Source organism: Saccopteryx leptura, chromosome 7 (genome assembly GCF_036850995.1).
Source record: "Saccopteryx leptura isolate mSacLep1 chromosome 7, mSacLep1_pri_phased_curated, whole genome shotgun sequence".
Lineage (NCBI taxonomy): Eukaryota > Metazoa > Chordata > Mammalia > Chiroptera > Emballonuridae > Saccopteryx > Saccopteryx leptura.
This window is the reverse complement of record NC_089509.1, coordinates 74,675,964-74,689,988: the sequence shown is the minus strand read 5'-3', so window position 1 is coordinate 74,689,988 and position 14,025 is coordinate 74,675,964. Positions and strand designations below refer to the sequence as shown.

Here is a 14,025-nt window from a genome sequence, read left to right as displayed (position 1 = left end):
TTAGATTCATTGTAGTGCTTTTATACTAAATAAGATTTTATCAAGTTTTCTATAACAAATACCTACTTTGTGAAATAAATTAATAATCACTAATCATACCACCAATATCATTGTTATCTGGGCCAGTCTTGACCACAGTGTAAAATTGAAACAATCATCACTTTGATTCAGCAGAAAAAAATACAAACACAATCCATATTAAAAAAAAAAAGAACTTCCATTTTGGAGAGGGATAATGAAGGAAAATTACTTTTCTTATAAGGACAGGAAGAGATTTTGCTTAGAGTGGTCCATATTAAAATTACAGTTCTTAGAATACATTTATTTTTTGATTGACAGATAATGAAGGCAGTGAAGAATAATAATGCTGCTTATGTGTAAAGAGTGACAGATTCGCCATTAACATGATTGTTAGTACATACTTTCATGCAGGAAAATTGCTGTCATCTCACTTTTTGTTAACAACCTGTTCACTTTAACATAAATACTATCCAAAGACTTCCAAGCAACGTATCCCTCAGCACTTTCCTCCTACTCAGGAATACTGCTCTCTTAATCAGCCATCCCCCGATTTCCCCTGGCTTCCATCTCTCTCATCTTTCTCTGAATATAGATAATCACATCTCAGCTGTAGTTAAAAACAAAACAAAACAACCAAAAATGTCCTTACTCTGTCTCTCTCTATTTCCTCTCATCTAGCTTTCCCTTCCCTTCAAGACTAAGCTCCTTGAAAAGGTGCTATATTTCCTGTCCTAAATCTGTTCAGTCCTCAACTCATATCAATCTAGACTTTGCTCTTTACGTACTGAACTCTTCTGAATCTGCTTGTAACAATATCACGAACGACCTAATTCCCAACTGCCATATCGAAGAGTCCTGAAGTACCTGCTCTATTTTATTTTGCTCTATGATTTAGACACCATCAACCCTCTCTATTTGAAACTCTGTTATCAGGTAACTAAAGGAAGCAAAAATGGCATACAAAGACCCCAGATCATACCACATTTTTAAAGACATGCCTTTTTTTTTTAAATTACTATATAAATAGTACATTTTGGCAGAAGTAAAGAAGATAAATGTGACAATAAGAATTTTCTGTTTAGAAAATTACATGAGGTCTTGGGATGCTGCTCTCACTGATTGGCTTGGGAAGGCCACACTTAGAGGGCGGCGGTATGAACAGTCCCAATGATAGTTTGTAATCAGTCAGGTCGACAGGAGTGACAGTAATGGAAGAAATATTTAGACAGGGAGATGAACCATCACTAGTGCGCCAGAAAGAGGATGAGCATCTCTGAAACCCATGTTGCTCATGGTCAGACATTTTGTGCAGCGGCTGTAAAGAAAGGACAGAGAAATATACTAAGGAGAAGAAAGAAGACATGAAGGAAAAAAGAAAAAGGTATATATAATATAAAAATTTGTTTGTAAAATGATAGTCTATGAAAAGGATAAGTATTTTGAAAAATAATGTGACTAATACTAAAACAAATGGTTTCAGTACAGTTTAGTGAAATAGATTTTCTTATTGCAACAGTCCTTAGATTCTGGATTGTTGAATTTGACCATTTTTACTGAAATTTAACATTTTTAGATATTTAAACAAAATATCCCATTTATTAGAACTTGAGAGGAAGTCAGTAGAGAGGAACCTAAGGAAAGCCTAAGGGAGCCTCTGTGTAATGAGACAGAAAAAGGAAGGAGAGTAATAAGGAAAAAAAAAAAAGTCTTTGAAGTAGGAGTACATTCTAGTAAAAAGTCGCAACTTTGTAGAATTTCCAAAAAGGGTTACTACAATCATCTTATTTTTAATCCTCAAAACATTCTTTTGCAGTATAAGTATTAGTAATGGTATGTCCTTATTATAATAAATACTTTATATATGAGAATTAAGGTCCATAGATTCTTTGTGACTTATTCCAATATGAGGTAAAAAGCAGAACCAAACTTCAAAACAATTGACTCCAATCATCATGCCTTTCTACAGAGAGTGAGTTCCAAATGGTAAGACCTCTCAGGGACAGGCAGAGGGACTTTATAGTCATCTTGAATAAATCAGAGAGATGATAACAAGACAATATGCAAGCAGAATACTATACTGGATCTGAACATCAGTCTTTGGATGACTTTTAGCAGTTATTTCCATTACAGCATATTGAAAAGCTACTCTCAAGAGCTGAGCCCTAGAGAGCTGAGCTGCCAGATGTTAGAGTGGTCAATTTAAACAAGTCAAAATGACACTAATTATTAAGCTTTTTACTCACTTACTGTGATAACATAAAGCAAGAGGGCAGAAAGAAGGTGCTGGCTCCATCAGTGTCCCATTTTGCCCTAGAGAATGGCACTGGGCAAAAGTCAGACACGTCAGTGGAGAAATAGGATATTGTCACTCTGCAGAGGGGACCCTGAACAAAAGATTTCTGCCAGTTTTCTGGGAAGGGGTGGGGGCAGCAGGCCAGGTGGAGGGAAAAGGGAAAGGACTAGTGTCGCAAACCTGTGCGACTAGTATGATATTTTCAGGTCCTGAGCGAGAACGGTGAGGAATTAAAAAAAAAATACACTTAAAGAATTAAAGAATAAAAGATGGGGTTGGGAGGGCTCTGCTGGCAGAAACAGACCGCCCTAGCAGAAAACAGGCTGCCCTAAAACCCACATCTTCCTTTCTTTTATATGGCAAAGTGAGCTATTAGCAAATCAATGACTTTTCTGATTACAGTTTCCAAGGCAACCCAAGAATTCTACCAAGTGCAGAAAACCCCTACATTAACATACACAAAGAAGCCAGTCTTTCCAGGGAACATGGGGGGCAGGAAGAGCATCACAGCTAACATGCAGGTGTGGGGAAGGGCTTAGCTTTTTGCAAGCGAGGTGGGAGGTTGGGCAGACTGTCAGCTTAAGCCAGTTCCCCACACCTCAGTCCCCCAGAAATTCAAACTCTAAAAACCCTGTTGATTTTTCGGTCTCCGACAGACTAGGAGTAAAAATGTGTTATACTGCTTAAGTCATAGTAAAGTGTCCAAAAGGCCTCCAGATAAGGTGGTCTCAGCAGGAGCACCTAGGTGAGGCCCTGGTCAGAGCCTTTAATAATGAGGCCTCTGAAGGGAGGCAGCTGGGCTAGGCGTGCAGCTGTACAAAGAGCTCAGAGCACGGTTGTCCTGGGGATGGAAGTGGAGTCCTCCTCCAGTCTATGCACTAAATCTGGTAGGGGGAGGCAGTTTTCCCCCTGAGTTTTGCCAGGTGACACTTTTGCAACTGTCTATGACAAGGCCTGAAACATCACTCCTAAGATTTCACCATGAGCCTGACTCCTCAGTGACAAATCACACTGGAGAGATTTTTCAACACAATAAGGACTTTGAGGCATCAATACAAATCTGGCTTTTCATAAACCTTATTGTGAAAGATTATAACTAAAATTGTAATTAGGAGGATCAACAAGTTTGAATGTCATCTTTAAGTTAGGAATCACACATTTCTGGAAGCATAGATGTATAATATCTATACATAATTTTAAGTCAATTTTATGGTCTACATAGTTTATTGTACAATTTTGATTGGTAGCCACCTTTTACTTAATTATAGGTGACAAATGTAAGCTCCTTGTGAACACAATTGTTTTACTAAACTACTCTATATAACTCATTAGAGTACTAAATATATAATAAACTGTCAATGAATATTTATTGTCTAATTAATACTAGAGCAATTTTTAAAACTTGAACTGTAAATTAATAAGAATGTCTATAATGAGTAAAACACAATAAGATATAGGTGGATGTTGTCCTTGTATGGTTTTTATATTATAAATGAGAGTACTCTATATTGTTTTATGACTTGTATTGGACAAAATACCTTTACCAGGTGACTCAAAACAAACTGAGGATAGCCCTGGCTGGTTGGCTCAGCAGTAGAGCGTTGGCCTGGTGTGCGGGGGACCCGGGTTCGATTCCCGGCCAGGACACATAGGAGAAGCGCCCATTTGCTTCTCCACCCCCCACCCCCTCCTTCCTCTCTGTCTCTCTCTTCCCCTCCCGCAGCCAAGGCTCCATTGGAGCAAGGATGGCCCGGGCGCTGGGGATGGCTCCTTGGCCTCTGCCCCATGCGCTAGAGTGGCTCTGGTCGCGGCAAAGCGACGCCCCGGAGGGGCAGAGCGTCGCCCCTGGTGGGCGTGCCGGGTGGATCCCGGTCGGGCGCATGCGGGAGTCTGTCTGACTGTCTCTCCCCATTTCCAGCTTCAGGAAAAAAAAACAACACAAAACAAAACAAACAAACTGAGGACCAAAATAACCTAAATGTGCTCTAGTATTTTATCATGGTACTAACATTATGCATCTACCTCCTCTACAAAGATACAGCTATACAAATATACAAATGAAGAATGTATATAAAATGAAAATAACTAAATATTTAAATATTCCAATTTAAAGGTATATTTATTTTCAAAACAGTAAATCATACCATATTTCCCCATGTATAAGATGCACCCTTTTCCGAAGAAATTGTGGTCTAAAACCTGAGTGCGTCTTAGGCAGTGGTTGTAGATATTTTTTTTACTTGCATTTCCTGCTTTTTCATGCTTATTTTTGCTTTCATTGTAGATATTTTTATTTGCATTTCCAGCTTTTTCGTGTTTGTTGTCTTTGCGCTCATTGTTTCGCACTTGTTACCAGTATATTATGGTAGGTTACATTTTGCCACGTTCTGCCCAGAAATGGCTCAGAAAAGATTTTTGTACAGTGCTGACTTCAAGTTAAAAGTGATCCATTTTGCAAAAGTGAATGGAAAGTATGCTGCTGAACATAAGTTTGGTCCTCCTCCAACTGAGAAGTCAATCTCATACTGGTTAGGGAAAGAAGAAACCCTACTGAAAATGCCACGGCAGAAGAAGGCCATGAGAGGCAAATCTGCAAAATGGCCTGATTTAGAGAGGGAATTGAAGATATGGATTAAGAGCAAAGGGCAATTGGAATTCCTGTGTCCACAATGATGGTTCAGCATCAGGCAAGAAGAATTGCTGATGAAAAAGAAATTACTGATTTCAAAGGACACAATTGGTGCTTTAGGTTCATGAAATGGGATGGACTAACCAAGCATACAAGCACCAGACCTGCCCAAAAGATGCCTAAAAGCTATGAGCAGAAAGTCCTTGGACGAGAGTTTTGACAGTGATGAGGAGTTGTATGAATTTTATAATAAATTAAATTTGAGTTTAGTAACTTCATGTAATACATTTTTTTTTTCAAATTTCAGGCCCCAAAATTAAAGTGCATCTTATACATGGGAGCATCTTATACATGGGGAAACACGGTAGATAGCTATCAATAGTTTTTGGTATCTAAAGATTTTTACAATTAATTAATTAAAAATGTATTGGGATGACATGATTTGCCAAACTATACAGGTTTCAATGCTAACATTATCTAAGTATCACAGATTTCTGTTGGGTCATCATTAATCTAGATTTGGCATTTTTTTCTTTGGGTCACACAAGTCTTTTTTGATACTGATTCAGTTGCTTGCAGGTAAATATTAAGAGACTGAACATTCAAATCAAGAACTTTTCTTGTGAAGTTAGAAAATCTAAAAAGTAGGTTCACAAACTTGCATGAAAATAACTGACTTGTATTGAGTACCTGATGTGCCTCTTAAATGGAGCATATTCTCTCAAATTAAACACTACCAACACATGCCTATTTCACATTTATGTCACAGCATGGGCTCTGTTGACATTTGAGTTTGTGATTCTTAAATTAGAAACAATTCATGTCAAGAAATTAGATGTTACATCTGTTTCTTTAAAAGAATGAAATCTGGCCCTGGCCAGTTGGCTCAGTGGTAGAGCATCGGCCTGGTGTGCAGGAGTCCCGGGTTCAATTCCCGGCCAGGGCACACAGGAGAAGCGCCCATCTGCTTCTCCACCCCTCCCCATCTCCTTCCTCTCTGTCTCTCTCTTCCCCTCCTGCAGCCGAGGCTCCATTGGAGCAAAAGATGGCCCTGACGCTGGGGATGGCTCCTTGGCCTCTGCCCCAGGCACTAGAGTGGCTCTGGTCGAGAGAGAGCGACGCCCCGGAGGGGCAGAGCATCGCCCCCTGGTGGGCAGAGCATCGCCCCCTGGTGGGCGTGCCGGGTGGATCCCGGTTGGGCGCATGCAGGAGTCTGTCTGACTGCCTCCCCGTTTCCAGCTTAAGAAAAATACAAAAAAAAAAAAAAAAGAATGAAATCTAAGCCAAGCATATTTACATGTATGGACATATTTCAGTACTTTTTAATTCCATATGGAATTATTAAGCCTATTAAATAAGAATAAGAATATGCCAATAAGCCTGACCAGGCAGTGGCACAGTGGATGGAGCATCGAACTGGGATGCAGAGGACCCAGGTTGAAAACCCCAAGGTCATCATCTTGAGTGTGGGCTCATCTGGCTTGAGCACAGGCTCACCAGCTTGAGCATGGGGTCACAGACATGACCCCATGGTCACTGGCTTAGAACCCAAAGGTTGCTGGCTTGAAGCCCAAGGTCGCTGGCTTGAGCAAAGGGTCACTTGCTCTGCTGGAGCCCCCCAGTCAAGGCACATATGAGAAAGCAATCAATGAACAACTAAGGAGATTAATAAGCCACAACAAAAAATTGATGCTTCTCATCTATTTCCCTTCCTATCTGTTTGTCCCTATCTGTTCCTCTCTCTGTCTCTGTCTGTCTCTGTCACACACACACACACACACACACACACACACACACACACACACACACACACAAATAGAATGAGATACAAAAGAAAAAAAAAGAATATGCCAATAAAACACCTAAATGGCACACAAGGCATTTTTGACTTTAGATAAATATTCTGAATGGTGCCTCTATATTGAAGGTTTCAGGAAATTAGTTATTTTTTTAAGCTGCCATTATTAATTGGTTGAGGATATTTATTTTTCTAAGAAATTAGAGTTTAGATTATACCAGTTTGATATTTTTATTTTAGGCGTTTTGTAAATATTTTCGCAAATAGCTACACACCAAAAATTTTAAACTTTCCCACAGAAGTTCATGGTATCACTATTTAATTAGTGATACACATAGTTCCCAGTGCTTTGGTATTTAGGAAGATACAAAGAATCTGAATTATTATACTTTTGAGAAAGAGGAATTCTATGCTCAAACATTACTGTTGCTTATGCAGAAGTTATGTTGTTAAGACATTAATGATGAGTACACATATTTGAGATTCATTGTGCCTATAATTTGGTAGCTCTTTCAGTAGGTAGTAGCTTGATACTTTTAGGCAATGGTGACTATTTCAACTTTGAGCTTTACCAAATAAAATGTTTTAAGGTTTGGATTATATCAGTAAATGTTTTATACATTTAAACAAAAATATTGAATTAAAGATTAAACTTTTCTACAAAAGTGTTACAATGATACCAACATCTTATACTGTTGTTTTGGTGATATAAACCTTCAAAGACCCTTTTAAAAATGTAAAACAACTTTAAGGTTAAAATATTATTTATCAAAATTATTAAAATAGTAGAGGTTTAAAGCTCTACATAGAATTACATTTTTTTAAAATTGTATTTTTAACACAGATGATTAAATTAAAACTTTCTAGTTAAAAACTGGTAGATAATAACAGTAAAGATGGAAAATATAATGATAATGTAAAAAGGTTTTAGTAATACTGTCTATATTGCCATGCTGATTCATACTTTTAAAGTTCAATGTTTTAGCACATTTTCAACATCACATTTTAAATAAGCTTTAAAAGTAACTTCTAGAATTTAGAATTTATAGGACTATGGATGGATTTTTAAATACACAGTTTTTTCTTAAATATTGGTCTCTTAAATATAAAACCTACTATCTTATATGTCCTTACAAGAATTTTGCAAGTTGAATGGAACAATCTTCTATACATCTCAAAGAGAAAAACTGAAATGAGAAGAGATTAAGTGACTTAATCAGGTACTCATGGTCAGAACTGGGATGGAATATATTTTTCTTCCCATTAGACAAGATTTACCTCTTTAGAATCATCTTTTGTGCAAATAACAATTATGAAAGGGAAGCTGTGGACTGGTAATCGCTTTTTGTGGGCACCAAATGTTCTTGAATCAGTGTTCATGTTTAAAGTTTATGCTTTTGTTTAAAGATTCACATTTGGCTTGCTGTGTAATTGAGAGCTTTCACTAGAAGAGGATAGGAAGGTTGGCTTGGCCACAGTGAAATATAAATTTTAGATTATAAATTGTCCTATCCAGTCTAATCAGTGGCCATGTAGTTGATTATGTAAAGGCAGAATTTTATCCAGTAACACTTGGTTTAATTGAAAGGGAGACTTTTACTTTACTCAGCAATAGAAAGTCCATCATTTCTTAAGACTACAATTTTGTTCAACTTCCTGACAATAGTTCGATTTGGTTAAAAGCTTCTATACCAAAAATGTAAAATGTAAACACCCAGACACAAGAATCAAGAGGAAAAATTTGATTTAACTTGCTAAGGCCACATCTTACAATAGAACAATCCTCTGGAGGCGTTCATGAGGCTAGGAGGGCAAAATAAACCCTTTTTCTGATATAAATACAGGCAACATTGCCATGTGAATGTAATAAATGGAAATCAGATTGTTCCTAGGTAATTAGTACCAAATGGTGGAAAACCCAACCTCTAATCTATTGCCAAACCACTAGAACACAGCAAAAAGCAAACAGCACAGTCAAGTAACGGAAATTTCTCGGTGTATCTAAATGATTGTATAAATAAGGACTCAGTTTCTAAGCCCAATGAAAAGATTTCCAAAATTTCAGTGTGATACATAGATAGGTATGTAACATGGATAGTATCAAAGGTTATTTCATATGGCAGAAAAGGAACCCACAATTGAACCATTGGAGTGGTATTTAGGAAACATGTATGCATTTTGTTTTTTAAATAAAAGCAAAAAAATAACATGTCAATTTATATTTGAGAAAATGAAAATCAAGAGTGGTCATCACTATGCATATAAAAAATTGGTTTTAAGTGAAAAAGTGTTTGGGATATGTATTAAAAATATACATTTTATGTAGTAAGAAATGTCTTTTAATTTTAATACTGAGTAAAAAAAAAAGTCTCCTATTTTGTTTTCTTTATCTAGCACTAAAATATGCCATAAACTCACATGCAGCAAATTTTTATGGGGTATATTAACTAAAACAATAAACAATAGTTTACAAGATGATAAAAAGAGCAAACATTTTTCATTCTAGTACTGTACACTAAGTCCAGCCCTCCTTGAATTCTAGATTTGTAAATTCAACATAAGTTAACACCTCTATCCAGTAAGCAAAATTAACACGAACAAAAGTAAAATACTGATTCTTTATTATTTATCTTCCCCATATCATGTCTATTTAAGAAAATGGCACCACTACCGAGATACTCAGGATAAAACCTGACTGAGTAATCCTAAGATTTTTTATTCTATAGGCCCTAGCCAACCGTCAGTAAATCCTGCAAACTCTCCTTTCAAGGGTCTATCCGTGGATGAGTGGATAACAGAGCTGTGGTACATTTACACAATGGAACACTACACAATGGCCACAAGGAGGAAATCTCACCTTTTGCGAAGGCATGGACAGACCTACAGATTATGATGATAAGTGCAATAAGCCAGTCAGAGAAGGACAAAATACTACATGATTTCACTTACATGTAGAATTTAATGAACATAATAAACTGATGAACAAAATAGAAACGGGCAATGGACACATGGGACAAATGGACAGCTGACAGAGGGGAGGAGGATGAGGAAACTGGATGAAGGAAAGTGAAGGGATTAATCAAAAAACATATATACATAACAGAAATACAGACAACAGGGTGGCAATAGCCAGAGGGAAAGGGCTTTGCATATATACACTCATTTAAATCTCAAAATAATTCTATGATGAAAAAAGGAAAAAGAATCATGTCATGCTCATGATCTCAACTGAAAGAATTCTAAACCAATTCACCCTTCTCCCTCTTCTACTCCACTGCAATAGTGTCCTAGCCAGTTTTGGGGACCTCACTTTGACCTCTTTATAGCACCTGGTGCATGAAGCAGCCATGTGATCCCCTAATCCAGTTTAAAAATTTTGAGTGATTTCTTACTAACAGCAACTAAACAAACAACAACAACAATACAAAACCCTTACCATGGCCCATATGGCCCTATAAAATTTAAACCCTGAATCTATCTTAGGGGTCATTTCCAACTTTGTGGCTTTTGTTCACTATCTCTCAGGCACAAGGCCTTGTTACTCTTTGCACTGACTTTTTATCATTCAGGTCTTAACTTAAATGCCATCTGCTCCGAAAGGACTTCCCTGATAACCATCTCTTTAAAAAGCTCCCACTCATTACCTTCTACTCTGCTCTATTTTATTTTATTCATAGCATATATCAGATATGTATTTTTTTTTTAAATTTACTGACTTGAGAGAGAGAGAGGAGGAAAAGGGGAGAGAGAGAGAGATGAAAGTAAATCTCTCCTGTATGTGCCCTGACCAAGAATTGAACTGGCCACCCCTGTAGTTTAGGACGATGCTCTAACCAACCAAGCTATCTGGTCAGGGTCAGAGCTGAATATTTAAATTTATTTATTCATTCACTTATGTGTTTATCCTCCATCTCCCTCTCTTTTCCCATGGGACGTGAGATTTTTAATAGCTGAATTCATGTACTGCTAAAACCCAAAGGCCTATAAAACCCTATGGCAATATTTGATGTTCCATAAACAAATGTGTCATAATAGATCACAACTGTATCAAATGTATACAACTGGAAAATGTGAGAAAATAAATATCAAAGTGTTAGGCACTATAACACATAAGATATATATATATATATATATATATATATATATATATATATACACACACACACACACACACACACACACACACACACTTTTTTTTTTTTTACAGAGACAGAGAGAGAGTCAGACAGGGAGAGGCAGGCAGAAACGGAGAGATACGAAGCATCAATCATTAGTTTTTCATTGTACATTGTGACACCTTAGTTGTTCATTGATTGCTTTCTCATATGTGCCTTTATCACGGGCCTTCAGCAGACTGAGTAACCCCTTGCTGGAGCCAGTGACCTTGGATCCAAGCTGGTGAGCTTTTGCTCAAACCAGATGAGCCCAAGCTCAAGCTGGTGACCTCGGAGTCTCGAACCTGGGTCCTCCGCGTCCCAGTCCCACGCTCTATCCACTGCGCCACCACTTGGTCAGGCAAGATATTATTTTTAAATACCAATGTTAACTTAGTGGAATTAAAAATAATTAAAACTAAATTAAATTTATATAATGAAATCATGAAAGACCTTTTAAGAATTCCTAAAGATTTTCATTCATAATTTAACCCTAAAATTTCTTAGTTTGCACCTTCAAAATAAATCAGTATGACCAATTCACAATGATATACATAACACATAAATGGATGACATCAGCAACCTTTCCTTAGGGTGTCTCTGAGGAGAGAAATGCATCTATGTTTCTATTCCTTGTGACTCCTTAAAATACAAAGGTTCTCTATTTGGAACATTCTACTCAACAGGGCCTCACATTTTTAATCTATAATACAATATACAATAAAGGAATCAACAGCTAAGTAAGACAGAATATTCTTATTAGAAGATCTGATTCCTTTGAACCAATGTTCTATGGTACAGAAATTCAACTTTTAATGTTGGACCTCTTGCTAGAAAAGATGGCTTGTGATCTTTAGTTATCAAATAAAATTTTACTAAAAATATTTCTTTGTATTTTTCTGATGCTTCCCATAATTGACCTTATCTGACACTTCATCACACATTATAAGAGCATCCATACCAGTACTTTACATTATTTTCATTTTCTATATTACGTTAGATACACAATTAAACTTTGCATTTGCCTCAAATGGGGATGGATTTTATTTTATTCTTTTTGTAAACACAAAGACTGAAGTAAAGCTAGTTTTCACATGCAATGAATTCGAGGAACACTACCTTATTAAGACTACTTGAAGAAGTAATTTCCCCTTTATTTATCTTTATAGTCCTAATTTGATTAACAAGATGATTTATAATGTGACTTTCAATAAGACCCAAATGGATGTTACACCATTTGGGGACTGTAAGGTGGTGGGCAATGGGGGAAGGTCACATGAGAAACCAGACCCGGGAACTTTGGCTAGGACTGCCCACACTCATGCACGTCAAAAGAAACTTCCCAGAAGTCCTTGGGAAAAGAGCGACTGTCTGTCAGCCAGTGAGATTTCGCCACATCATATCAACTCGCCTCCACCCTAGAGACCCTTTACATATCCCCCACGTGGTTTCCTCCATGCGACTTCTCTAGTCTCTGTCCCTGGGACCAGAGAACATTGTCCGGGAAGTACTGTACTAAATAAAGCTTTTATTATTCCACACTGCCTGGCTACGTCCTTCTTTCTTCCTCGGCGGGGGAAAAATACCTTATATTTGGTGCCAAAACCCGGGAGGAGTGAAGCTCACTGAGGTGACTGTTCTCCCATTCTCTTCTGAGGAAGAACCAGGATCTCTGACTTTCCACCCACTTCAGCACATGGTGAGGTAAGTCCGCTGCCTCCAGCCTCCCCTCAGTTATTTCTGCCGAGACTCCCTGCAACTGCGTCAGGGACCTCTTTTCCGTTCTGAGTGCGTGTGTGCCCGTGGGTACGTCCCAAGCACATCCACTTTACCTAACTGTCCGGTGGCCAGAGCTTGAGTTGTGGGACACCAATTCTCATCTCTGATCACTCCAAGGACTAAGGTGGCCATAGAGGCACAGGCTCCTGGAGTACCTTCTTCTCCACTTCTGTGGCCAGGCCACAGAACCCACTGGAAAATCAAACCAGGTAACTTCCTAAAGGGACTTTCGGTTTTAACACCCTCACCAATTTAATTATCGCCAAAGAATTGGGAACTGGTTGGAGATCCCTTACTTTCAGGGCTTCAAGTATTTGCACTCCCATCCTAAACTCTGTGCCATCTGCTACTCGGTGCAGGCCTTTTTTGGCCAGAGAAACCTCACCTAAACCCTCCACTTCTGATCTTTTCTCCTTCACTGTCCCCCAACTCTCTCCCCCTCCTGCCTGACCCCCAGGGGTGCCCCTCTCTCAGGACCCCTCTCTGGTCCCTCTGCAGACCTCTCCACTTGGGTGTCTTCCCTCCAAGAGCCCCCTGCCCTCCCTTTGCAGGATCCTGTTTCTCATTCACCTGCAAATACCAGTCCCTCTTTCTCCTCCCCTGCCGGCCAGGGGCCCTCCCTTCTCCTCTGTGTTCTTAAATCCCTCCCCCGTCAGGCCCCCCTCACACCATTTTGCAGTTCTCCTGACCCCACAGCCCAAACCCAATCTTCTTGCAGGAAGGCCTGGCCCTGTCCTGCCCCTGGCTCTGATGTTTCTGGCCGGATCTGGGTGCCAGGCTCCCCAGGAGCCCCCCCCCCTTATTCTCAGCCCCAAAACCCCTATCTGGGACCTATGAACATGGCATTTAAAGTTTTTAATGGTTGTGGCTAATAGAAAAAGGCCAAGGCTGTTCACCAGGCCCACATGTAGCAGAAGGTAACACTCCAAACCCAGGCTCTTGTGGCAGCCCTGAGGCCGGCAGAGCAACAGGGGCAAGGCACAGGAGGTGCTCAACCCAAGTCTGGGCCGCAAGGAGGAATCCCACCAGGAGCTTGCTTTAAATGTGGCAAGCAGGGTCACTGGTCCCGGCAGGTCCTCTGCCCATGGCTGCTCACTTAGCCCTGCCCTGACTGCAAGCAGCCCGGTCACTGAAGAAGTGATTACCCCTTTTGAGCAACAGGCTCTTCCTTGGTGCCTCTACGTAGAGGACAAACCACTCAAATGGGAGGCCAAGCCTGCCAGGCGGGCCCGCCGCTCGAACTCCTGGACCTCATGGACAATTGATGCGACCCGGACTCGAAGATTCCCATCCCCCATGCCAAACCCAGGGTAATACTACAAATAGCGGGGAAGTCCATCTCATTTCTTAT

At 39.2% G+C, this 14,025-nt stretch overlaps 1 protein-coding gene across 8 annotated transcripts in view; it reads right to left on the bottom strand.

Moving 5' to 3' along the window:
* GULP1 (GULP PTB domain containing engulfment adaptor 1) overlaps positions 1 to 14,025 on the bottom strand; it is a 268,873-nt gene that overhangs the window by 12,238 nt on the left and 242,610 nt on the right. The window contains exon 11 of one of the 8 annotated variants that reach the window (XM_066345638.1): positions 1,112 to 1,336. The exons of the other annotated variants lie outside the window; for them this stretch is intronic. Within the exon in view, the coding sequence (XP_066201735.1) occupies positions 1,112 to 1,336 (225 nt within the window). The remainder of the gene's footprint in view (positions 1 to 1,111; positions 1,337 to 14,025) is intronic. 8 annotated transcript variants of the gene reach the window in all.